General features: G+C 48.5%; 1 protein-coding gene across 1 annotated transcript; it reads left to right on the top strand.

The window, feature by feature from the left end:
• Positions 1-429: 429 nt before the first annotated feature.
• On the top strand, positions 430-12,118 carry LOC133972236 (zinc fingers and homeoboxes protein 2-like). The gene is made up of 3 exons (XM_062409576.1): positions 430-3,558; positions 5,411-5,586; positions 8,685-12,118. The coding sequence occupies exons 1-2, from the start codon at positions 674-676 to the stop codon at positions 5,580-5,582; spliced, it is 3,057 nt and encodes a 1,018-aa protein (XP_062265560.1). The 5' UTR covers positions 430-673; the 3' UTR covers positions 5,583-5,586; positions 8,685-12,118.
• The last annotated feature ends 15,777 nt before the right edge of the window (positions 12,119-27,895 follow it).

Below are 27,895 nucleotides of genomic sequence, written 5' to 3'. Positions count from 1 at the left end.
CGGCAGGGAAACATCTGTGCTGATGTGTTTTATCTGAAACGGTTCTGATCTCACATCTCTCAAATAAATAGGACGTTTCAACCAAACGCTGTTTTCCTCTTTACAAAAGCTCAAATGATCGTTTCTCCTCGTCTGTCGCTGCCCATCAGGCGTCCTCCTGTTCTTTGTCTTCTTCAGGGTGAATTCATCACAACACATCAACACCACTTCTCTCCTTGTTTGTCTAACGTGTGTTTTCATGCTTTCAGTCCGTCCCCCAGCGGCTGCTGAGCAGCTCCTCCAACACAAACAGTATTAACATGTCATTTTCTCTCTTTGTGTTCGTCTCCACACAGCTGGAGCTCCTCTGCTGTCTGTGATGCTATCCCATGACGCCCAGGTCAGTAGCTGACACTGCCAGTGAGCGGGAGACGCCACTGCACCACCGGTCCTGGGCCAGCAGCATCAGCCGGGTCTCGCCCTCCCTCTCTCACGCTGGAGACGCCACCTCCACCCACCTTCCAGTATCCACAACCATCAGCTCCGATCCACCCCAGTAAGATCCCCTCACACACCCACTCGCTGGAAAGCACCAGCAGCTGGAAAGCACCAGCAGCCCAAAATCACAATACCTTCAACGCAATCAACAACACCATCACCAGCACCATCACCAGCAGCAGCAGCAGCAGCAGCCATGTCCAGTCGTAGAAAGTCCTCCACCCCCTGCATGGTCCGGCTCGTCACTGACCGGCCTGAAGAGCGAGACGAAGCAGAGGAGCTGATGGAAACATCCACGGACAAGTCAGAGTCACCTGAATGTGCAGAGAAGAGTCCAGTCTCCGAGCAGGAGAAACCAGAGGATCCAGAGGATCCAGACCAGCAGACATTTCCAAATCCAGAGGAGAAGCAAACTGCTGAGCCAGAAGAACAAGAGCAGCCGTCGGGCAAAGAAGACCGACCCCCTGTCATTGAAGATGTAGAAGCCACAGAAGAGAAGGACGGGGTAGAGGCTGAATCCGACCCAACATCCCAGAAGAAGCTGCCCAGAGGTTACGAGTGCAAGTACTGCCCGTTTGCCACCCAGAACCTGAATGACTTTAAAGAGCACGTGGACTCGAGCCACCCTAACGTCATCCTCAATCCGTTGTACCTCTGTGCCGTCTGCAACTTCAACACCAAGAAGTTCGACTCCCTCACCGAGCACAACGACAGCCAGCACCCGGGCGAGACCAACTTCAAGTTCAAGAGGATAAGAGAGAACAATCAGACCGTCTTAGAGCAGACCATCGAGGGCCAGGCCAACCCAGTCGAGGAACCAGGTGAGAGCACCAGCTCTGTGATTCCACCCTGCATCTCTACCACGTTGAAAACCCCGGACAGTATCCAGCCGCTCTATCGAGGAGGCGACCCGAAGAGCCAGCTGGATCAGATCACAGCCGTCAACATCAATGGAACCGTCATCATCCCAGAACCCCCCGTCCTCCGAGGGCTGTCCCATGTCAGCCCCATGCTCCAGCGCCCGCCCAACTTCAACTCTGTACCAAAAATAGCTGTTCCCTTGAACACTACCAAATATAACCCTTCTTTAGATGACAACCTGACATTGATCACCTCCTTCAGCAAATTCCCTTACCCCACCCACGCTGAGCTGTCCTGGCTCACAGCTGCTTCCAAGCACCCGGAGGAGCAGATCAAAGTGTGGTTCACCACCCAGCGCCTGAAGCAAGGCATCACCTGGTCCCCGGAGGAGGTGGAGGAGGCAAGAAAGAAAATGTTCAATGGTTCCATCCCTCCTGCCCATCCCATGTTCACCATCCTCCCTACAAGCTCCCAGCCGTCTGCCAAAGCCCCCCAGCAGTCCACTGTCCACACCACGGTGGAGCCTTCAGGTCACGTCTGGACCACCACGTCCAATGGGTCGGGTGTAGTCACCACCACCAGCTCTCCAGCCGGGGTCACACTCTGCTCCACCCTGAAACGGACCCTACCAGCACACCTGATGGCGCTGTGTGGCCCAGAGGCTAAGCGACCCATTATGGCAGTCGCCCCCCATTCTGGTGACCCTCGAGACAAGGGCCTCATGGCTCCTCCTCCACCCCCTCCACCCCAGAAAGACCACTTCCCCATGGCCCCACCTCCTGTTCCCTTAGAGATGAAGAGGCCATCCGCTGCTGTGCCTTTAATGCCTCCACCCTCATCTTCACCATCATTGTTGTCCAAAGGGAAGATTCTCTCGACAGTAGGAAGCCCCAAGTCAAAGCCGGTGATCTCACGCTCCTCCATTGTCTTCCCAGATTTCTTAACAAGGCGGACGATAGCCCCCCCGCCTATCTTTGCCCCTCCGTTTAAAAAATCCTTATTTCTTCCTCGTGCCCTGCCCATTGCTTCCAGAGAAAAGCCCCCGAACACCCGGCCTCTGCCAGCTTCTGATTTGAAGTTGCCAAACTCCCCTCCACTCATTACCCCCCAGATAAGAAGGCCGAGCATTATTCAGTCCATCCGTGCTCCGGCTAAAGCCCCCCCACAGAGTCTGGGGTTCAGCCTGGATGGTAAGAAACTAAAAGAGCAGCAGGGAGTGGAGCTGAAGGCCAGCTACCCCCGAGGAGACAAGGTGCTGACTCCTCTGACTGAGGCGAATGGAGCCTCTCGCACTGACGCTAAATGGCCTCAGCATCAGACCTCTGCTCTTTACAACAATGGAGGGACACATATGAAACCAGACTTTCAGCAGAAGTCCTCGGTGCTGACCCAGTTTCCTTTGCTGGAGAGAATGAAAGGAAAAACGGCCGAACAGCTGAAGGTCTTGGAAGAGAACTTCTTGAGGAACAGCTTCCCGACACACAGCGAGGTGGACGGTCTGTCCGCCAGCACCCGCCTGTCTCACCGGGAAATCGACAGCTGGTTCGTGGAGCGCCGTGCGCTGCGCGACAACCTGGAACAAGCACTCATCAACTCCATGGGCACTAAGAGGATCGGGGGGGGGGGCCTCGCCGCCCTCACCGACAAACAGCTTCATCAGCAGCAACACCAAACCCTCAAGCTGAATGGGATTCACAAACAGAGCATCGGTGCCGGCCATCTTAAAAGCCCTCTGCTACCTTCGCACACTCTGCCCAACATCTCCCCCGGTACCACCGCCCCCCCCGTCCCCACCCCGAGCCCCTGCTCAGTGCCTCCAGACAGCCGGACCCTGGCGCTCCTCAAGGACGACTTTGCTCAAACACGGTGGCCTTGCCCTGAGGAGCTCCACCAGCTGGAGGGTCGGACGGGACTGGATCGATCCGACCTCGCCCGCTGGTTCAACGACAGCCGGCTGCAGAGCGGCAGCATGGACCTGACAGAACTCTTCAACAACAAGGGAGTGAATGGAGGACAGGGGGCGCCGGTGAGTTCCCCTGAAAACACTCCGTCCAGCAAAATCCAGCTCTGCCAGGAAGGAGCCATAACAAACATCAGCAGCAGTAAGGTGCTGGAGCTGGAGCTGGGCTGGTTGATGGAACAGCGGGCCAACAGCCTCAACAGCCTCAACAGCCTCAACAGCCAACAGCACGAGGACGTCCACGACCGGTTTGCTGGAAGGTACTGAACTCGCAGAATATCTAAAGTTTTATGTTTGCTAGTATTTAGCTTTTCTTTTGAAGGATCCTCACACGAGTGAAAACCTTTTGTTGTATAAATATACAATAAGGTACATTTTAAGATTCATTTTAAACTTCCCCACAGCGAACGATAACATATTATTTAATAGTCTCAAATTTATTATAAATACTTTTTACTTTGAAACATTAAACCTTAACTTAAGGCTAGAAATGGAGTTAATACTTCACCACCTAGTTCTCTTCCAAGATCTTCATCTTCTCTTTTGCTCTCGAGTTTCTGCAGCTTCATTTAAAAGAATCAAAGAATCTGAAACTGCCTCAGAAACACAAATCAAATGTTTCTCCTGATTTTAAATCATCTCTGATCATCTTACACTCAAAAACTGAAGATGTTTCTATAAATCACCAGTTTGTCTTTACTTCTATCTTTATATAAATGAGATAGTATTCAGTGAGAGTCTCTTTGTGTGGTGACCCGAACTGAGATGAATCCAGCTTCCTCTCCGCGGGGGGGCCGTTGTTTCCTTGTTGCCACGTTCACATTGTTTTCAGGACATTAACCTGGAAATCGACGGCACTTTATTTAGTCTGCTGTGGATTCTGGGAGCTCGGGACATCTTCCGTCAAATAACCGAGCCATTAGGCAGGAAACCAATATCTCCACAATAATTTGGGCGAGAGCTTTATTCTTCCCGTGAGTCGGCTCGGGGGTTCAGGCTCAGTCTTTGAAAAGCTCGTTAACGGCACGTTGGAATCTTTCTGGCTCTGAAATGTTCAGACAACCAGAGAAACACAAAGGAATTTATTAGATTGATATAGATTTATGGTAAATTCAGGGAAAGATGATTTCATCCACAAGCTGCAAAGTAAAAAATGATTTCTCTTTATTTCACCAAATGTTGTAACTGACACAGTTGAGATTTGTCATCTTTGAATTTTACTTTGGAATATAATTTCTTATTTTCCACATTACATGAAAAAAAAAACTCCATCAGGATCAAATTACTCTGCGTCTATATTCTCATGATAATTAAAACAAACCATTGTTCCACTTGTGTTAAATCTGATCGTGAACAGTCACATGATCGACGGCTTCGTCCTCACTGGTGAATCACAGATGTCCTTGAATCTGATTTCAGAGATTATTCGTCCCGTCTCTTTTTATCTGCGATGATAAAATCAATTTCATGTTTGTCACTTAAACTTCATTGAGATGTTTCACGGAGTTTCAGCTGCTAACTGCCAGGGATTGTGTCAGTTTCATTATCTAATTAAATCGTCTACATTTGTCTTTAAATATTAAATAAAATCGTATTCCTTCATCGTTGTGATAAATAAACAAAGATGATATTGAGTTTAACAAACCAGACAAATATAAAAACAACAGAAATACAAACGACACAGGGACCAGCTCATCAAAGCATTTCAGTAATACTTAATATAACATGTCTGTTTTTAAATTGTGGTTTTAATTCTGTATATATTTTAACGGGCTGAAGGATGTCAGCTGGACAACGTCGTAGAAACACAGATTTTTAACGTGAAGATTCTTTACTCAGTGTTTTGATGAATTAACCAGGAGAATACTACAACTCCCATCATGCTTCACTGCTGCACCACCTCATGTAGTTTAGTGGCAGAAAATGACTTAATCTACATTTAAAACAAAACGCTCAATTCTTTCTCTGGATAGTGTTAACAATATCATTAGTGATTCAACACACAGGGGAGAGCTGCTGTTTGCAATCTGCACCTTCACCACTAGAGGCCACTACCCCCCCCCCCCCCCCCCCCACTGAACCTGTAGGTGACGCTGTGTTAACCTCCAACAGACTGAGGCAGCAGGACGTGGTGCAGCTGAAGAACGGGGGACAGAACGGAGGAGGAGCGCGGGAGGTGTTCAGGAGCTGGCTGGAGGACGGACGCTCGAGGAGAGGACGGGAGCTGCTGCTGGACAGAGAGAGGAAGATGGCGGAGGACGCGTCCGGGAGGCTGACCGGATGAAACGGTGAGAGAACGTTAATGGTTGATGGATTCTAATACTCGATGGTAACGAGGTCAGTAGATGGTCTGTGGAACTGAATCTGCAGGTTTTTAGAGGAGAGTGAAGTGATGTCCGTCCCCCCGTCCCCGTCCCCCCCCGCTCCTCCGTCCGTCAGAGTGGACGCCAGCTTCTCGATCCCGGGCAGCGGACCGAGCCGCTCCAGCCAGTCGCCGGCTGTGTGTGGAGCTGTGTCAGTTTTGGCTTCGACTTCTCAGCGACGTCGCCAACTTCAGGAACAGTTAGGAGTGAGAAGGAACAAAAACTGATCTGAGGCCAGAAATAGCAGCAGACCCCCTGGTGTGGTGGAGTGTGATGATAAAAGGCTCCACCGGGGGCAGCGTGTGACGACAGGAGACTGAAAGTTTCATCAAATAGAATCTGTTCAAATACGTCCTGCAGGCAAACGCACACACACGCTGGAGACTCGACTTCAGGTTGTCACTCGTTTGTGAGACCTGATCAAAAGGATCAGCCCGTGACAGAGAATCAATAATCAATATGCAGCGTTTAGAAAAACCAACAGGAATAACTCTCCTCCTGTCACTGGACGTCTCCACATCCTTCTTCTCTGACACGTTTCACGGGTCTGTCAACGAGCTGCTTTTTAAACTCACACACAAACACAACCTGAGAATAAAAGAAATTCATGTCAAATCTAAATAAAAAAACAAACAACACCACAAAGTAAGTTTAGTGTTAAAGAGACACACACACACACACACATCTGTCTGAACACAAAGTTAATCCACAGTGTGAGTCATTATATAATATAACATCATATAACATAATAAGATAGAACAGACTACAATAGAAAATAGAATCCGTGTTCAGTAACACACTGATTTATTTAAACCCAGTCACCAGACGGAGAAACACAACATCAGTGACTTTCATCCACTTCCCTTCAGACGGTGGAGATTCAGTCTGTGAGCAGGAGGAGAACCGAACATGAGCCGCTGTCTGAACTAGACAAGAAAGCACCTCAGCAGAGTGATGCTGGTGTCTCCTGATCCACCTCAGGCCCTCTTAGCTCCAGGTTGGGTCTCCTCCACCTCCACAGAAACCAAACAAAGAGCTAAAAGACGACTCTGTTTCACGTTCTGAAATTAATCTCAGCACAAAAGTCAAAATACAGAAGAAATACCATCGAACGATCATGAATAAAAAACTGTGAAAACCTGAGATGAGGAAAATACCTCGAATTTAAAAACTGTTTCAATACAAGTTGAAAAGGTTCTGGTCAGAATCATCAGTCGTCATTTCAGATTCTGCTCGTAATGGAAATTAAAGACAAAGTTATTCAACTATTCAGCAAAACATGATGAGAATGTGATAAACATCCCCCGATATTATTCTGTATTAATCCTAACTCTGTTCTTCTGGGGAAGAGGCCAAGGTAAACGCTGGAGTGGAATATCTGCAGAAGAATAACACGTCTGAGATGAATCAAGAGGTTTCACACGTTTAGAATCAGGGAGACGTGTTCACCTGTTTTCATCTGCAGGAGTTAAGTGTCTGAAAAATGCTTCTGGATGTGAAAATGTGTGATTTGTGTTAAATTGTCTCTCCTTTACTCCCCTGAGGTTTAGGTTCTACTCAGGGGAGGGGGGGGTTAGAGGTCGGAGGTCACAGCAACACGGAGAGCGACGGGTTTTTATTAACGAGTCAGAACGATTTGTGGAGCAAAAACAAATTCCTGCAACGCAAATCAATGTGTGTCTTTGTGTTTGTGTGTGTGTGTGCACCATCCATTGTCCTGTCTCACTAATCACTGCCGCACTCAGCTTCATTTAATCAGCCGAGCGTCGTCTCGTAATAACTTCTCAACGCTCGTAGCTTATAGACGACGGCTTAATCACCAGAAAGCTGCAGAGCTGCAACTCGGAGCCAGAGAACAAACTGCGTCAGGAAAACAACGATCCATAAACATCCGGTTCCAGAGACAAGGAGATTTTATTTTATTAAAAGATTCAAAAAATGACAAATATCATGAAACACACAGTGAAACAGCAGCTGAACCAGAATCCAGAAAACTTTGGAACAAAACTTCACTGAAACGTCCTGATGAAATATTCAAGTGAAAAATAAAACAACTCAGAAGTGATGATTGTGTTTTCCTGCACAACGTCTGTGCTCAAGTTGAATTGTGTATTTATTATAAACATCTTGGTTTTTAAGATGAGTGTCTTTGAATTGCAGAGTTGTGTGTGTGTGTGTGTGTGTGTGTGTGTGTGTGTGTGTGTGTGTGTGTGTGTTGACTTTTCTTCAGGTCCTATAGATTAAAAAAAGATGAAAGATGTGACGGCTCAAAATTAATATTTGTTGAATTTCAGTCGGAGCTCTGTCTCTTTTTGCTCCATGTTGGTCTCCTCCTCCTCCTCCTCCTCCTCCTCCTCCAGCACCTTCTTCACAGAGGATTTGAGCTGAAGAAGTGACAGTGAACCGTGAGATTAAAGAGATCCTCTTCATCCTCTTCCTCCTCTTCATCCTCTTCATCCTCTTCCTCCTCTTCATCCTCTTCATCCTCTTCCTCCTCTTCAGTGTGAAGCTTCTGGCTAAAGCCTGAATCGTGGACTCAGCGTCAGAACGTCAGAGAACACGAAGCGTCTGAATCCGGAGAATCGTTGTCGCCTGTTTGAGGCCGAGCAGCAGCTTGTGTGAAGAGGATGAAGTTGTGTGTGTGTCTGTGTGTGTGTCTGTGTGTTTGTCTGTGTGTCTGTGTGTCTGTGTGTCTGTGTGTTCCACTGTCCATTGTCCTGTTTTCTATAATCACAGCGACCGCTAGCCTCGTTAATCACTTCCGCACAAAACACAACTCCAACACACTTTCCCTCTTACACGGATTAGGAGAGAGAGCGCTGGCCGGCCGGGTCGAGGGGAAAGCTGAGGTTTCACAACATGTCCCAGTTCCCAGCCGGGGGGGGGGGGGCACCGGCTCCTGGCACAATTACTTTTAATCCCCCCCGCTTGTGTTTTTTATGGCCTTCGCTCCTGGTTGTGTGGGAATGATCTGAAACTCTCAGTGTTTGATGTTTTTAACTTTTCTTCTTCGTCTGTTTCAGGCTCAACGAGGATCTGCTGCCGTCGCTGCTGCTGGAGACAGAAGAAGACAAAAGAACTTTTTATCCAGATGTTGTTTTTCCTTTTCAATTTTTTGCCGATGTTTTACCTTTTGATTGTCGCACTGCAGATCACGCACAACAGCCTTCACGTCACGTTGGAGGTGGAAGACTTCAGGGTTTTATTTTGGCGAGGCTCAGATTAGTGAAATCAGTCAGATTAGTGATTTTTGTTGATTTGACAATAAGATTTCAAATCGTCAGTCTGGTCGAGTCTTTAATCAGTTAATCATCGCGATGTCACGTGACCTCGAGCCACACCCCCACTAACGAAACCAGGAAGTGTCAGAGCGGAGGCCGACCCTGATTTGACCAATCAGAACAGAGTGGAGCAGCCGACCAATCAGGGCCCTCACCCAGCGAACATCCTGAGGAACGTGATTCTGAACATTAGAGCATGAAATCATGTTTCAGTCATAACTCTCATGAAATGATCAAACTCAATATGAACAGAATATTTGTCCTTCATCATCAAACACGTCCCTCGTCTTCTCCTCTTCGTCGTCTTCTATATTTTGGGGAAGTTCGGTGTAAATTTAGTTTGTTGGTGGAAATAGATATTACCAGTGATAGAAATATGAATTCATCATAATTAATGAACCTTCATTTGTCTTAGTCCCTCTTTAAACATCCCCTTTAAGAGGAAGCGGGGGGGGGGGGGGTATACCTGAGGGGATGTTGTGCGTGACCTGCGTTGCCATGGAGATGCGAGGACGAGTGCCCCGCCCCTGTGCCTGCAGCAGCCGACACATCGACCAATCGAGAGGCTGGATTTCAAACAAACAAACAAGAACAAGAACTTATAAAAACACAACGAGTGCCAAAGCTGGGATCTGCTGCATTCTCACTGTAAATACATATATATGTTTGTTTGTTTGTTTTTCCTGTTTGCAACAGATTTGTAAAATTTTGCAGGAAACATTTTGTTACATTTTGTAAAATGGGAGCAACTCGTCCCCCCCGAAACCCCCCCGAAACCCCCCGAACCTCCCATCTCTCTCACTCTGTGGACTGAGCCGGACCTGGTTCTGCTTCTCTCGCTTGTCCGGAACCGGAGTGGAACCTCTAAAAAGAGAGAGAGACGGAGCAGCTGGCAACACTTCAGTCACTTCTCCTCCTCTCACCGGCTCTGGACGTCCGCTCGCCACCCCCCCGCTGCGAGGAGGAGGAGGAGGAGGGGGGGGGGGGGGGACCTGGCTTCACATCAACTCGGATTTAAAAACAAAACACAAAAAAAGCACCTTTGGACCTTTTTTCTTTTTTTACTGTGCTGAAGTGAAGTCAAGTGCTATTATTATATTATTATATTATTATATTATTATATTATTACTATATGAAGATGATCGTAGCCACTCTGTGTGAACTCTGTTTGAAGAACAAAGGAACGTGAAGCCGCTCTGCACTCGGTTCTGAGGAACATGTTTTTACGACCAAGTGACTGTCGAGGAACTTTGTTTAAATAGAAGAACAAACACAGACGATTCAACGGTGACGATCTCACACACACACACTTACACACACACAGACCCACACACACACACACACAGACCCACACACACACACACACAGACACACACACTCAACAGTGAAATCCAACAACCCAGAATCATGCTGCCTGAATCATACTTTCATCTCTCTCTCTCTTCTTCTCTCTGTCTCTTCTCCTCGCTCTACCACTCCGTCCCTTCTCCTTCTCTCTGTCTCTCTCTCGTCTTTCTTCCGTTTGTCTTCTTTGATTGTTTTTTATCTGTCGTTCTTCATACTCACCTGTAATAAGTAAAAACAGACAAAAAAAGAGGAAGAGTCTTTTCTTCAGTTCGGTAGCTTCAGTAGAAACTAGTTCCATTCCGACAAAAAAATAATATGAGTACAAACAAACTATGAGCTTCTTTATGTATTGGTTCTGCCGCTGTAGTGTCCTTGTCAGATTAAAAGATGATAAGACATATATCTGAAATCCTGTATTTACAATGCATCGCAGGGCTGGCCTCAAACCACAGTCTCCACCCACCGGGCGCCGAGCCCGCAGCCGGGCGGTACCGAGCCGGGCGGTACCGAGCCGGGCGGTACCGAGCCGGGGGGCACCGAGCCGGGCGGTACCGAGCCGGGGGGTCTCCGTGGACACGCTCCTTTCTGCTTAAAGTTGCTGTAGTTTTTTTTACGGTAGCGTTTGGCGTCTCCGTGTCTCCGCTGCTTCACGTCCTCCTGCAGGACACGAGGAGACGCTGCTGACGCTTCCAAGAGACTTTTATTTTTGCAAATGTGTGAAGTTTGAATTGAGTATTTTTCTGATGAATGATTGAATGTATTTGCTTTGGGGAGTTTATACTGTCTGAATGTTGGAGGAGGAAGGAGTCGAGCCCCTGAGACGACAGAGACGTCCCAGGTCGTCTCGGAGGTTTGACCTTCAAACTGCTGCTTGTGGCCGGAGAACAAAGAGACACAATTCATTCTGTCTGTTTTAAAACCTGTGACACGAGGCAGCTCCAAACATCCTGAGACCTCACTGAGAGTCCAGCAGGACGTCCGAGGACGCAGCTCATTAGTTCACACCGGCTTCAAACCACACAACTTTAAACAGATTCAGCTGAGTCGTTGAGAAAAGGTCGATTTCATCTTCAAGGTGGAGTTTGGTTCTTCAGTGTGAGTTTGTTTCTCTTGGATTCACAACATCCAGGTTCATTCACACTACAACACAAGTCGATCTGACGCGTGTGCACGAGTCCTTCCTTTGTTTCATCTGCTCTGTTTTCTCATGTTGAGATTTAATCGGTTCCGTGCACCTGGTTTCCTACGATTAACTTTACGTCTCATTTTTGGTTCCTGGGTTAGGTTGCAAATGTACGAAACCGAGACTGGGACCTGGTCTCTGTCGACTGGGACCGGGTCTCTGTCGATGGGGACCGGGTCCCTGTCGACTGGGACCTGGTCTCTGTCGACCAGGTCCAGGTGCTCGACTGCGTTGTGTGTCGGGCGTTGAGGTCAGCCCTGCTTCATATCTGAGGTTCTGCTTCTTCTTCTACTGCTTCTGTCAAACAACCGGCCCTGGGCACAGAAACACACCTGAGCACGGTTCCCCCCCCCCAGCACCGAGGGGCGCTTGATTTCAACTCAACAAACCAGCAGTTTTTAAAAGGTCAGAAACCTCGAGGGGGGTTTTCAGTCTGTGAACCAGTGTGAGGTCACTCGTCCTGAGACGCAGGATTCAAAATGTCTTTCCAGGTTTTATGACTGAAAACGATAAAAACAAAAAGCCATCGATTCTTTTTAATTTCATTGGAAAAGTATTCAAGCTCTGTTTCTGTCTCCAGGATGAAAACAACCTGTTGATGTCTGTATTTCAATAAAACCGCCTTTTTCCAAAGGGTCAAACACTCTCCACTGTTTCTGTGTGTGTGTGGGGGGGGGGGGGGGGGGGCTGAGAGAGTGAGAGAGAGAGTGTGTGAGGGGGGGGGAGCTGAGAGGGTGAGAGAGAGAGAGAGATTGTGTATGAGTGTGTGTCCCTCTGGTGTTAACATGTGCTCTGTTCAGTCTCTTCACCTCTTTGAGAAACGCCATCCAGGAGCAATGCATCCTGGGACATGTTGTGACAGGTTGTCGAGGAAGCACCTGAAATGAGACCTGGTCATGTGATCGTGTTCACTTCCTTCCACCAGCTACAGGAAGCGTCCAGTTTGCAGCAGACGCACGAGGACGTGCACTGAGATCGAGGCTTCATAGCTTTAGAGCACGTCACCATCGTGGGCCCTGGTGGACAGACGCTGAACTACACGTTCTTAAATTCTGTGTTCAGTCCAGCTTTTAGAAAACAAACGATCTTTTCTGATTTGGAGTGTGTAAGAGGAAGAGTGTGTTTCTGTGTGTGTGTGAGAGAGTGTGTGTCTGTGTGTGTGTGTGTGTGTGCAGATGAATCAACCTGTGAGTGATGAACAGAAAACACTTCTTGTGTGTGATGTTGCGTTCGAGGCCCCGGGGGAAATCAGGTAAATAAGACTTCTCATCTTGAAGCAGCGTTTGTCGCCTCAGTGGTAAATAAACCTGGTGAAATGTGAATAAGCTCATATTCTGATATTTGTTATGTTCTGATTCTCCGGCTCCTCGTCCACAGAGCTCAGGATCCCTCAAGCTGCTTCCAACTGTAGTTTGACTTTATGATTGTGACCATGATCTGCTCTGCCACGACTCACGTGACCACGAGCTTCACACATGAAACTCTGAAACATTGGAAATGTCCAAAACTCCAAATTGGTTAGAGACTAATTTACATGATTAATAATCTGACTTTGTATAATATGAAATCTTTAAATGATCTTTGAGTCAAGTCTTTAGATTCAGGTTCGTTTGAAAATGTCTTTAGCAGAATTTTAATTTCCTCTTCATATTTTTTTATTATCAGATATTTTTAGTTTTCTGTTCAGTTTTATGATTTCACCAAACGTTTACTCATGTTTGTGTTTGAGAATAAAAATAAAAGAGGAAAGATGTTTGCAGGTTTAATGTTTGATCATCATTTGGTTGGAACATGATAATTGAGCATATTGATACTATATATCATTTTATACAATAATATTGTCTTTTGCACACTCTGTCTACATATTCTTACACTCATAGTATATTATATTATCTATTGTATCTTCAAATACTTATATTTATACCCGTACTATATATCATATATTATATCATACTCTTTGTATATTCTTTGTATAAAAGTCTATATACACATATTTATACATGTGTACATGTTATTATTATTATTATATTTACTATTATTATTATATATACTGTTGCTGCCATGATTACAATATACTGTTATTATATTGGTATAATTACTATCATATATAAATAAATATATATTTATATTATATACTATATATACTGTACTATTTTTTATATACTGTCTAACAATAACATTACCATCAAATCATCAGTACTATTACCATCATCTGCCACTGAACCTTATCTACCTATTTATCTTGTGTTTCTGTTTTTTATTCTTACAGTGAGCGTCACGTGTTCGAGTCCCGACATCCTGATGCTCCACTCGACACTTCAGCAGATAAAAGACCAAACAGCCGCTGCTCCTGTTCGGAATGAAGCTCGTTACCCAACGTGTCTCCATCGTGCGATGACACAGAACGACAACGACTCATTGTGTCATTGTGTCATTGTGTCTCGCTGCCGTTTGTCCTGTTGAATCAGTTCTGCTTGTGTATCCGCCTGGCGTGGTTCCTCTGCACCGTCCAGAACCTCCACGCCTCTTCATCCAGGGCCTGAAGAACCAGACGTGTACCAGACGCTCTGAAAGTGAACAGAGACTCTGCAGGAAGAGGAGGAGCAGGAAGAGGAGGAGCAGGAAGAGAAGGAGCAGTAGGAGGAGGAGCAGGAAGAGGAGGAGCAGGAGGAAGAGGAGCAGGAAGAGGAGGAGCAGGAAGAGGAGGAGCAGGAGGAAGAGGAGCAGGAAGAGGAGGAGCAGGAAGAGAAGGAGCAGTAGGAGGAGGAGCAGGAAGAGAAGGAGGAGGAGGAGCAGGACGAGGAGGAGCAGGAGGAAGAGGAGCAGTAGGAGGAGGAGCAGGAGGAAGATGAGCAGGAAGAGGAGGAGCAGGAGGAAGAGGAGGAGCAGGAAGAGAAGGAGCTGAACCTCAAAGTCGAGGTCAAACGTGACGTATGACCTCGACTTTGTGCTCGTGACCAAACACACACTCGGGTTTCGAAACCTCTTGAGATCTCGAGTTCACGAGATGGTGACGGACACCTGAGACCTTCGGCCTCCAGCCACCAGGTGTCCCATGACCGGCGTCCGAGCCGCTTCCTGTCGTTCAACCTGCAGGAGAAACTGTTTCCTGAGAAACGAGCAGAAGAAGAAGAAGTGAGGACTTCCTGTGACCTCAGTTTGGTCCAGACGCTGACCTGCAGCTGCTCCAGATGTTTGTGATGACCCATCACTCGTGTGCTTCGAGCTGACGTGTGAATCATGATTTAATGTTCGGCAGCTCGTCAACAAGGAGGCACTTTGAGACCCGTCTGATGAGCCCCCCCGCTGCAGCTTATTGTTTCTGGACCCAGCCGGTTGGTGAGCGGCGGCTCGGCGGCTTCACGCCGGAGCCTCGTTACCGCTCGGCGCTGAGGCAGCTGTTAGAGTTTAACGCCCCCTGGTGGGAATCCTGAGTTTGACCCTCGCTCAATATTTAACCAGCAGTTAAACCTTAAAGGAGACGCCATGCTGCTCCATCACCTCCCCTCCACTGGCTGACAGGTGATGGAGGAAGCTGATGTCTTCATCATGACGTCACAGTGACATCACAGTGAAACAGGAACAGCTGTAGCTTCTCGGCATCTTTTATTTACTCAATATTCTAAAGACGTTTTAGACGTTTCAATGAACTTGTAGTAAAAGTAATTTTTCTTGATTTGAAGTTGAACAAGTTTCTTTTTTCTTCTTCCTCATGAACTCGGGTCAGAATCGTTCAGATCCGCCTCCAGGTTTCACTCGACCACTGAGCCGCCACGAGCTGCTGATTGGGTCACGCCCACAAACTCTTCATTCCGCCCCCTCCTCCTCCTCCAGTGTCCCCAGTGTCAGCAGCCATATGGGAGCTGGGTGTTAACACACACACACACACACACAAACAAACACACACATGTGCGGCCTTCTGTTGAATGAAGCGATTCACAGAAAAAAATCCCCGGCTCAGTGAAGGAAACACACAAACTCACACACATGGAGCTAAAAGACAGAACGACAAACACATACTCGTACACTGGAAGCTCTTAGTTGAACACACATACACACACACACACACACACTCACACACTGCGGCTCCTATCGCACAGAAATGTGATTTCACACTGAACTTTTCAACCCGTTGTTTGAAGAGGAGACGAAACCGAGGGAGCGTAAGAGGAGGAAGAGCAAAGTGAGAACATCAGCATCTCTGGCAGCTGTTGAGTGAGTGAACCCCCCCCCCCCCCCCCCCAGCAGCCCGAGCTGTTCTCAGGAAACATGGCGTCAAACGCGGAGATGAATTAAACATCTTTTCAATAAAAATCACCTGTTTTCCAGGAGCCTCGTCCTCTTCCTCAGTGATCTGGACCAGGTCTTCAGCTGGTTCCTCTGGGGCGTTCCTCCCCGGGGCTCCGAGGGGTTAGGGTTAGATACTAACAGAATCCAGATCTAATATAATCCAGATCTCACAGAATCCAGATCTGACAGAATCCAGATCTAACAGAATCCAGATCTGACAGAAACCAGATCTAATAGAATCCAGATCTAACAGAATCCAGATCTAACAGAATCCAGATCTGACAGAAACCAGATCTAATAGAATCCAGATCTAACAGAATCCAGATCTAACAGAATCCAGATCTAATAGAATCCAGATCTAACAGAATCCAGATGTAACAGAATCCAGATCTAATAGAATCCAGATCTAACAGAATCCAGATCTAACAGAATCCAGATCTAATAGAATCCAGATCTAATAGAATCCAGATCTAATATAATCCAGATCTCACAGAATCCAGATCTAATAGAATCCAGATCTAACAGAATCCAAATCTAATATAATCCAGATCTCATAGAATCCAGATCTGACAGAATCCAGATCTAATAGAATCCAGATCTAACAGAATCCAGATCTAACAGAATCCAGATCTAATAGAATCCAAATCTAATAGAATCCAGATCAAACCGAATCCAGATCTCACAGAATCCAGATCTAACAGAATCCAGATCTAATAGAATCCAGATCTAACAGAATCCAGAACCATGAGGTCTCTGTTTCTGTTCAGACTGAAACGTGTGAACGGAGAAGCTTTGGATCCACCTGACCCCTTGGTTCCTCTTCTTCTTCATCATCTTCACTTTATCCCATTACACTGAACGTCACATTGTAATCTATTACTCTGCTGAGTTACTGAGTCGTTCAGCTCTTACCTTAAACACAGGACTTTCTCTGTCTCTATAGGCCAGTTCTCTTCATCATCTGCCCCTGTCTCTTATGGGGTCCCTCAGGGGTCCATACTGGGTCCCATGCTATTCAGCCTGTATATGCTCCCACTGGGTGACATTATAAGAAAGCATAACATCTCTTTTCACCTCTATGCAGATGATTCACAGCTGTACCTGCCACTAAAATCTAGGGACTCCATCCAATCTCTCCTGGTCTGTCTTGAAGATATCAGAAACTGGATGGCCAACAACTTCCTCCAGTTAAATGGTGACAAGACAGAAGTCATCATTTTTGGCCCCCCCAAGGCAAGATGCACTACTAATTTAGGTTACCTCACTCCATTTGTCACACCCTACGCCAGAAACCTGGGTGTCATCCTCGACTCTGAACTCACAAACAGATTAGTAATGTGGTCAAAACTAGTTTCTACCAACTTAGAGTGATTTCCCGCCTCAAAACCTTCCTATCTCATAAAGACCTGGAGATAGTAATTCATGCCTTTATTACATCATGGCTGGACTAATGCAATTCCCTCTACCTCGGCCTCCCCCAATCCTCACTCAGACGTCTACAGCTGGTTCAAAATGCAGCTGCACGTCTTTTAACTGGCACCAAGAGGCGTGAGCACATCACCCCCATTCTGGCCTCCTTGCACTGGCTCCCCATTCTTTTTAGGATACAGTTTAAAGTTGTATTATTTGTTTTTAAGGCACTCAATGGGCTGGCCCCAGCCTACATCACTGACCTTGTACAGCCCCAGTCAGTCCAAAGGTCCCTCAGATCCTCTAGTAAAGGTTTTCTGCACGTGCCACGCTCACGGCTCAAGCAGAACGGTGACAGGGCCTTTGCTGTCACCGCTCCACGTCTGTGGGACCAGCTCCCTCACAACATTAGATCCGCCCCCTCCACTTCTGCCTTCAAATCTAGGCTAAAAACCCACTTGTACTCCCTGGCCTTCCTTTCCCCCTAACTGTTCGCCTCCTGTTATTGAACGTTATTGAATGTTATTGCACTTTGTATTTGTTTTTAGTACTTATGGTTAATTTGTATTGTTATATTGTATTATTTGCCTTTTATTGTCATTGTACAGCACTTTGGTCAGTTATGCTGTATTTAAATGTGCTCTATAAATACATTTTACTTACTTACTTACTAGGAAGTGACATCATCACCTGACGTTGATGCCATCTGGGACGAACGTCTGTGAAGGCGTCGGCCAACAAAACCTCAAGCTTCTGACACACACGAGACACACACACACAGACATACACTATACACACTGACACACACAGACACACACATAATATGATCAAATTACAGTTTGATGATTTGTTTTTTAGTTTTGTATTGTTTTGTTGCAGGAGAATTTGTTTGTGGAGGAAGAAGAAGAAATAACATCTGGAAGAGGGCAGAGGACACACACTAACACACACACACAAGACACACAGACACACACGCACACACACACACACACACACAGAAACACACAGACAGAGAGAGAGAGAGATGCTTGTTTGGTCCATGTCCTATATGCTAACATGGATGAGGCTGTTCTGCAGCCAGCCACCAGGGGGCAGATGAGATTCTTTGGCTTCCCCTTAGGGCGTCGACATGTCGTCCATCTTTATTCAGTCTGTGGGCGACTCCTCTCACAAACTGGAAACTGAAGAAAAACAATTCAAACCAGTTCCAGCTGCAACGTTTTACTGGTAAAAAAAAAAACTAAACAAAAGACGTCAAACAAAGACGAGTTCAGGACGGAGATGAGATTCTGATAAACTCTGACCGGTCTCATGATCTCACGAGGACGTCCCCAGCTCGTCCCCAGCTCGTCCCCAGCTCGTCTTTGATCTTAAGAACAGACTGTTTCCAGTCTCTATGCTAAGCTAAGCTAACCAGAGCGTGATATCAATGTGAAAACAAAACGTTAGAGCAGCTTCTTCTTCTCCGAGTTGAACGTGGCATTTTAATCCGAGCGCACGTGGCCTCACGTCATCAGACCGGCTGTGGCTTTGAAGACGTCTCAGTGTCGTCCTCTACGTGTCGACCGGCCTCAGGCCTGGAAACACTGGAGTCATGAAAGCAGCAGGACAAGGCTCGTCTGTCAGATGAGGACACGGCGTCCTCACGCTGCCTCTGACATTTCTGTTCCTCCTGTGGCTGAGCATCTGGGTCGGTGGAGGTCGGTGGAGGTCGGTCATGGTTCCTGGTCTTCTTCTGTTTGGATGTTCCCCACATGTTCCTGTGTGAACGAGTCGGACCCGACAACCTGCTGCTGCTACACAAACACCAGCCACACAACATGTTCATCTTCTGTTCGCTCCCTGAGTCACATCGTGAAATCAAACCAAATCAAACTTGAACTTATTCGACATGTTCCTTCTGCTAACATGGAGGAGGCCGGCTTTATGACCACAACCAGCCACCAGGGGGCGATCCAGATGTTTCAGCTTCACTTTTCAAATCAAGTGCGAGCTGCACCATCGCAGCGTGTGGACGCAGCGGAGAGTTGAACACACAACGGATCATCACGTCTCTGCTGCAGACCCACTATCTGGATTCAGATCAGTGTGCAGCAACAAGCTGGAACACAAAGTGTGGTGCTGATGATCCTCTGAACAATGTGACGTGGCAGAAGTCTGTGGAACAAAGATGGTCTTCAGTCCGAGGAGGCCTCTGGGGAACCGGCAGAGCCGTGACGACAGCAGGGAGGTCACGCAAAACACACACAAAACAGCCACACTCGCAGATACAAACACATATTGTATGTATCGCACTGTATGTTCTTTGTTAGACGACATAATTTCCTAAACCACAGATTCTGAGCTGAATGTCCTCTGGCTCAGGGAGACTAGAACTAACTGCAGCTTTGAGCAGCAACAGTTTGATGTGGACCAGATGTGGAGTCATCTGCCTGCACTAAAAACAAAAACCACAAATCAACAAAATAAAAGCCAAATCACCAACTGCTGCGATTTCCTCCCACTTTAAATACCTGGTATGAGCCCGGAGCGGTTCTCCTGGTCCTGGTCTCTGCTGCATGTGGAGTCAGGTCACTCCTCATGCTCAATGCATTATGGGTAAATTCTCTTTACATACGATATGTGCAGAATGAATCACACTCTTTGTCAAAACATTAAAAACCAAAGATGAAAAAACTGAAAGAAAACATGTCAGGAAACGTTTTAACAATCGATTGATGGATTTCAAGATGATCCGGTTTCAGATTCAACGTCTGCAGATTCCAGACGAAGCCAGAGAAACTCCACACGGACCTGAACCTCAGAACCTCAGATCCTCAGAACCTCAGAACCTCAGATCCTCAGAACCTCAGAACCTCAGATCCTCAGAACCTCAGATCCTCAGAACCTCAGAACCTCAGAACCTCAGAACCTCAGATCCTCAGAACCTCAGAACCTCAGATCCTCAGAACCTCAGAACCTCAGATCCTCAGAACCTCAGAACCTCAGAACCTCAGATCCTCAGAACCTCAGAACCTCAGATCCTCAGAACCTCAGATCCTCAGAACCTCAGAACCTCAGAACCTCAGATCCTCAGAACCTCAGAACCTCAGAACCTCAGAACTGAGCTGTGATGTCACAGAGACGATTCTGCATGAACTCACTTTACCAGAGTTTTTTACTTTGAAGAAAAACCTTTACATCAAACTAGAATCTGAAAAACATCAAATGTTTGATTTTAAGTCATGAATGTGAGTTTATCATCTCACAGGTTTGAGCTGCAGTGAGTTTGACCTCTGACCTCACCCTGTCGACATGTTGCTCCTCCTGCAGGAGTTTGATTTCCCGACTTCCTGTTGGTCCGTGTCGATCAGCTGATTTCATCATCGTGCTTGTTCCAGTGAACGTGAGGAAGATGAAGATGGGATTCGTCCTTCACCTTATAAACTCTTTAGTTGTGCAACTGTCAATTCAAACTTCTCATTTACAGAGAAGATCTCTGGTTCAGTTCCACGGAGAAACAACTAAAGATGAACCTGCATTGATCTGTTCAAGAATCCAAGAGGATTCTCCCTACCCTGTCTAGTGCCCCTGAGCAAGGCACCTTACTCCCCCAACATCTGCTCCCCGAGCGCCGTACATGGTCGCTCACTGCTCTGTGTGTCCTGCACCAGATGTTACAGAGGTTACATTTCCCTACCTGCATGAGTGTGTCTGTGTTTGGGACGAATAAATGCATCTTCATCTTAATAAATGCATCTTAATATTATTTACACTGTATAAACTCAGTTTAAAACCTCAGTTTCTAGACAGTGAAGACCAATCCCAGACGAGTTGAAGCCTCTTCAGCAGCTTGATGAAGATCTGCTCCCTCGTCTGGATCCTCTGTGTTCTCAGGGTTAACGTCTGGTTTGAAGTAGAGAGGAGATAACGATGAGAGAATAAGAACAGGAACAGGACTCAGCGTCTGAAGGACCCGAGCGAGCAGGAGAACTCCAGGTCACAGGTTCAAGTTCTCTTTCAGACTCTAGGTTCAAACCTCACATAGTGGAAACATTAAGAGCTTTGAGGGACGAGAGCGTGTCGGGATTCGACCCGACGTGTTTCATTAGTAATTTCAGGGTTATAATAAAACAACCTCTGTATTTCTGAAATCATTTAAATTCTGAAGCCGTTTGAAACTTGTTCCCGTCTGACACCAGATCTGCATCTTTGTTTATTCTCACGTCAAATAAGAATCCAGAGAAATGAGAAGTGATGAGTGATTAAATTAAACATTTGTCTCCTTGTCACTGACGTTTCTTACCTCCACAAATTGTGACATCTGGCGCCGATCAGAGGGTGGGCGTCGGCCTCGTGACCTCTGACCTGCGCGTCGGAGTCATTTAAATCCACATCACACGACTCGAGTCCCGGAATAGACCGACGCACACGCGTGTTCCTGTCACTTCACTTCTCCGGGACAAACGCACAATTATTCTTATTTTTTTTAAGAAGAAAAAATTTAAGTGAGATGCGTCGCCTGACCCCCCCCCCCCCCCCCCCGCCGCTCACCTGGGAGGAGGGGGGGGGGGGTGATAATCCGTTTCTTTAATTCCCTTTGACAACATCTGCTGATGACTCGTCTGGTGCTGAGCGTGTGGTGGTGGGGGGGGGGGGGGGGGGTGAAGGAGGAAGAGGATGACGGTGTTCGGGGGGGTTGATGTAACCAGGCGGAAATCACAGTTTTAACATCTGAATCTGTCAGAGACGATGAGACGGCGTCAGGGACGAGCCGAGGGAGAAGACACCGGGTGAGCAGGATTATCTGTCCCACAATGCTTTGCTGCAAACACGTCCCCTCATCTGGGGATTGGTTAAATGTCTGTGATCAAATGGTGTTTGAAGAAACGCTCCTCTGTGGTTTGATTCATGTTGATGAAGAGACGCTGCAGACGTCTTCAGTCTGTCTCCACCTCTGTCCCCTGGAACTCTCACTCTTCACTCTGTCACTTTCATTTCTTTTAAAACCGTGATCACAAAATAAAATGAGAAACAATGAGATTCAACATCAGAGAAATAATCTGACACAGAAACAAACTCGTTTTTATCATGAGAGACACAAGAAGACTGAAGAGAGACAGAAAATCCTTCTATATGTCCATCCGTCCGTCTGTGGTCCCTGTGGCTGAGGGGGGAGAGTGCTGGTCCTACAACTAGAAGCTCGGTGGCTTGAATCCCAGTTCGGGCCAAAGTGTCCTTGGAGAAGTTGAACCATCTGTGAAGTGAATTTAAATTTAGTGTAACCGACAGAAGGACAGACAGAGACAGAGACAGACAGCAGGACATGACGTTTAGATTCCCTCATCACCAAAAGCTCTGGAATCTCCTCGTTTAGAGAGAAACCAACAGATCAATGAGCAGCACTCAAAGAGACCGAGGCCGTTGTCCCTCTGCTGCTCTGGAGGACCGAGGCCGTTGTCCCTCTGCTGCTCTGGAAGACCGAGGACGTTGTCCCTCTGCTGCTCTGGAGGGCCGAGGCCGTTGTCCCTCTGCTGCTCTGGAGGACCGATGACGTTGTCCCTCTGCTGCTCTGGAGGACCGAGGACGTTGTCCCTCTGCTGCTCTGGAGGACCGATGACGTTGTCCCTCTGCTGCTCTGGAGGACCGAGGCCGTTGTCCCTCTGCTGCTCTGGAGGACCGATGACGTTGTCCCTCTGCTGCTCTGGAGGACCGAGGCCGTTGTCCCTCTGCTGCTCTGGAGGACCGAGGCCGTTGTCCCTCTGCTGCTCTGGAGGACCGAGGACGTTGTCCCTCTGCTGCTCTGGAAGATCGAGGACGTTGTCCCTCTGCTGCTCTGGAGGACCGAGGACGTTGTCCCTCTGCTGCTCTGGAGGACCGATGACGTTGTCCCTCTGCTGCTCTGGAGGACCGATGACGTTGTCCCTCTGCTGCTCTGGAAGATCGAGGACGTTGTCCCTCTGCTGCTCTGGAGGACCGAGGACGTTGTCCCTCTGCTGCTCTGGAGGACCGAGGCCGTTGTCCCTCTGCTGCTCTGGAGGACCGATGACGTTGTCCCTCTGCTGCTCTGGAAGATCGAGGACGTTGTCCCTCTGCTGCTCTGGAGGACCGAGGACGTTGTCCCTCTGCTGCTCTGGAGGACCGATGACGTTGTCCCTCTGCTGCTCTGGAGGACCGAGGACGTTGTCCCTCTGCTGCTCTGGAAGACCGAGGACGTTGTCCCTCTGCTGCTCTGGAGGGCCGAGGCCGTTGTCCCTCTGCTGCTCTGGAGGACCGATGACGTTGTCCCTCTGCTGCTCTGGAGGACCGAGGACGTTGTCCCTCTGCTGTTCTGGAGGACCGATGACGTTGTCCCTCTGCTGCTCTGGAGGACCGAGGACGTTGTCCCTCTGCTGTTCTGGAGGACCAAGGCCGTTGTCCCTCTGCTGCTCTGGAGGACCGATGACGTTGTCCCTCTGCTGCTCTGGAGGGCCGAGGCCGTTGTCCCTCTGCTGCTCTGGAGGACCGATGACGTTGTCCCTCTGCTGCTCTGGAGGACCGAGGCCGTTGTCCCTCTGCTGCTCTGGAGGACCGATGACGTTGTCCCTCTGCTGCTCTGGAGGACCGAGGACGTTGTCCCTCTGCTGCTCTGGAGGACCGAGGCCGTTGTCCCTCTGCTGCTCTGGAGGACCGAGGACGTTGTCCCTCTGCTGCTCTGGAAGATCGAGGACGTTGTCCCTCTGCTGCTCTGGAGGACCGAGGACGTTGTCCCTCTGCTGCTCTGGAGGACCGATGACGTTGTCCCTCTGCTGCTCTGGAGGACCGATGACGTTGTCCCTCTGCTGCTCTGGAAGATCGAGGACGTTGTCCCTCTGCTGCTCTGGAGGACCGAGGACGTTGTCCCTCTGCTGCTCTGGAGGACCGAGGCCGTTGTCCCTCTGCTGCTCTGGAGGACCGATGACGTTGTCCCTCTGCTGCTCTGGAAGATCGAGGACGTTGTCCCTCTGCTGCTCTGGAGGACCGAGGACGTTGTCCCTCTGCTGCTCTGGAGGACCGATGACGTTGTCCCTCTGCTGCTCTGGAGGACCGAGGACGTTGTCCCTCTGCTGCTCTGGAAGACCGAGGACGTTGTCCCTCTGCTGCTCTGGAGGGCCGAGGCCGTTGTCCCTCTGCTGCTCTGGAGGACCGATGACGTTGTCCCTCTGCTGCTCTGGAGGACCGAGGACGTTGTCCCTCTGCTGTTCTGGAGGACCGATGACGTTGTCCCTCTGCTGCTCTGGAGGACCGAGGACGTTGTCCCTCTGCTGTTCTGGAGGACCAAGGCCGTTGTCCCTCTGCTGTTCTGGAGGACCAAGGCCGTTGTCCCTCTGCTGCTCTGGAGGACCGATGACGTTGTCCCTCTGCTGCTCTGGAGGGCCGAGGCCGTTGTCCCTCTGCTGCTCTGGAGGACCGATGACGTTGTCCCTCTGCTGCTCTGGAGGACCGAGGCCGTTGTCCCTCTGCTGCTCTGGAGGACCGATGACGTTGTCCCTCTGCTGCTCTGGAGGACCGAGGACGTTGTCCCTCTGCTGCTCTGGAGGACCGAGGCCGTTGTCCCTCTGCTGCTCTGGAGGACCGATGACGTTGTCCCTCTGCTGCTCTGGAGGACCGAGGCCGTTGTCCCTCTGCTGCTCTGGAGGACCGATGACGTTGTCCCTCTGCTGCTCTGGAGGACCGATGACGTTGTCCCTCTGCTGCTCTGGAGGACCGAGGCCGTTGTCCCTCTGCTGCTCTGGAGGACCGAGGCCGTTGTCCCTCTGCTGCTCTGGAGGACCGAGGCCGTTGTCCCTCTGCTGCTCTGGAGGACGGAGGACGTTGTCATCATCGTGGTCTCATCTGCAGAGAGTGAAACATTCTGATCATGTTTCCATACATGTAGATTTCAACACATGATTTCTACATGTCGATTTCAACATGTGATTTCTACATGTTGCTCCCGTCAGGTTCTATTATTATATATTATATAACTTCAGCAGCAGCTCTCAGATCTGCCTCCTCTCATTACTCAGGGGAGTTTGCATCTCGACCCGGCGCCGCGTGGGGAATGTAAAGGAAACAACTCGTCTGCTGAGATGTGACAGACTCAAACGGCGGCGCCGCCTTTGATGAGGCGGAGTCAGGCGGTGTGTGCACGCCGCTTCACCGTGTTAATATAGGTTAATACCACACAGACACACAAAGGTATACAACCCACAAGAAACATGACAGCCTGAAGGAGGAGACGCACACGCACATGTCCAAACGTGGCCCGAACAAGAGGAGCTGACAGGAGCACACACACACAATGTGATACACACTAATGTACACACACTCTGATACACTAATATACATACTCTGACACAAACACACTAATATACACAATCTGTTACACACATACACACATGTTGAGAACAGTCTGTTCTTGTGACAACACCTTCACTTCAGCTCTGACCCAAATAGACCCACACGGCTGCCACTGTGAGAGAGTGTGTGTGTGTGTGTGTGTGTGTCTGTGTACACCTACTTCACAGCCGTGTACCTTTTGTTGGTGCTAATCATGATTGTTTCAAAAGTTTTGACCCCATCTGAATTGGTTCACAGACGATTTGAATGGGATCTGTATCCAGGTGAGAGAGGGCGGGTGCACACACACACTCTCTCGCACACACACACACACACACACACACACACACACACACACACACACACAAACACACACACACAGCCGATGGTGTGTGCGATTCTGTGCTGAGGCCAGTCCCTGAAAAATAGCACAGGGATTTGAATACAGTCTTTGTGCTTCCAGGACCTGAAAGGCCTCCATGCAACTGTGTAACAGAACCTTGTTTCACACAGAGAGGGGGGGGGGGGGAGAGCGGGAGGGAGAGAGAGAGAGAGAGAGAGAGAAGGGGGGGACGAGAGAGAGGGAGGGAGCTAGAGAGAGAGAGAGAGAAAGGGAGGGAGAGAGAGAGGGAGGGATGGAGAGAGAGAGGGGGAAGAGAGAGGGGGGGAAGAGAGAGAGAGAGAAAGGGAGGGAGAGAGAGGGGGGGGAAGAGAGAGAGAGAGAAAGGGAGGGAGAGAGAGAGAGTGAGAGAGGGAGGGAGGTGGGGAAGAGAGAGAGAGAAGGTGGAAAGAGAGAGAGGGAGAGAGAGAGGGAGCGAGAGAGAGAGAGAGAAAGGGAGGGAGAGAGAGAGGGAGGGATGGAGAGAGAGAGAGAGTGAGAGAGGGAGGGAGGTGGGGAAGAGAGAGAGAGAAGGGGGAAAGAGAGAGAGGGAGAGAGACAGAGAGAGAGAGGGGGGAAGAGAGAGAGAGGAGTTAAAGGATGGAGTGAGACTCGTTCTCCCTCCATCAGGTTCAAGGAGCTGGTTTGAACTGGACCTTGTTGCAGATTCAGATGTGGTCACATTGTAGAAACACTCGATCGTCCACTGAGCTTCACTGGTTTCCAGTGGGAGCAGGTGATTGGTCCCTGAGCAGCAGGTCCAGTGGGAGCAGGTGATTGGTCCCTGAGCAGCAGGTCCAGTGGGAGCAGGTGATTGGTCCCTGAGCAGCAGGTCCAGTGGGAGCAGGTGATTGGTCCCTGAGCAGCAGGTCCAGTGGGAGCAGGTGATTGGTCCCTGAGCAGCAGGTCCAGTGGGAGCAGGTGATTGGTCCACTGAGCTGTCGCTCAGATGAAAGCGTTTCTATTTAAAGCTGCGTACGTTGGGTCACCTGAGGACACGCAGCGACCACTCACTCTCCTGTTTGTGCGCTCATGCATGTGTTGTGTATACGTGTTGGCGAGTGTGTAGGTTTACCAGTGCACTGCTGTGAGCGGGGGGCGAGCCGGGGGGGGGGTTCTGAGCCTGTGAACCAACAGGACGGTTCTGAATCAGTTCTGTTCTCAGAGGGTCACATGACCACGTGACAGAGCTGGACTACATGAGCCGTGTGTACATTCAGCTGCTCGGACACACACACATACACACACACATATACACACACACACACACACACACACACACACACAGAATTTTAACCCGGTTACTTTATGATATGTTATTAATTTACAGCAGATCTATAAATCATTTGCAGAAGAACACGGTTCTTTGTCAGTAACTGATAAATCCCATCAGGGGCTCCTGAGGTGAAACATTCACACGGTGAGGGCACAGTGACCTTGAGCTTTGACCTTTGACCCTACTCTGATCAGTTGAGTCCCAGTGAATATTTGGACCAAATCAACGTTCATAAACATTTGATACGACACAAACCAGCAGAAGCTGCAGATGAAACATGGAGTCATAATTAATGTTCTGTTGAAAACGTGACTCACGACAATAAGAAAAGTCGTTAAATGAGCCAATCAGAGGTTATCACTCGTCACCATGACAACGAGAGATAACTCAAACTGGAAATATGAACCGACTCGTTCTGACATCACTTCTGATCCTGATCCAATCAGAAACCAGTTCATAAACTGTAGTAATGATTTTATTGATAGTGATATTCATTTATTCTTTTCATCGTGGTTCTTCTTCTTCTCTTGATAAAGGGGCGGATCCAGGAATGTTTCAGCCCTTTCGTAACGTTGTGAGATCGTTCTTCAGAATTAGACATTTTCTATCGAGTATCGAATTATTTAAAATATTTTACAGATCAAATCAAATCTCTTTTCTGACAAAAGACGACATGGTGGCGTGTTGAGGATCCATGTGGGCGGGGCTCTGTGTGGTCACTCAGGTTGGAGAAGAAACGCTCTGTGATT

This window comes from Platichthys flesus, chromosome 17 (genome assembly GCF_949316205.1).
Source record: "Platichthys flesus chromosome 17, fPlaFle2.1, whole genome shotgun sequence".
NCBI lineage: Eukaryota > Metazoa > Chordata > Actinopteri > Pleuronectiformes > Pleuronectidae > Platichthys > Platichthys flesus.
Note: the sequence above shows the minus strand (reverse complement) of the source record. Positions and strands in the feature narration are given on the sequence as shown.

Excerpts from the sequence above, each read along its gene's own strand:
- LOC133972236 (XM_062409576.1), top strand. The coding sequence starts at position 674 with ATGTCCAGTCGTAGAAAGTCCTCCACCCCCTGCATGGTCCGGCTCGTC. Across the intron at positions 3,559-5,410 it reads CACGACCGGTTTGCTGGAAG|ACTGAGGCAGCAGGACGTGG; the intron begins GTACTGAACTCG and ends AACCTCCAACAG.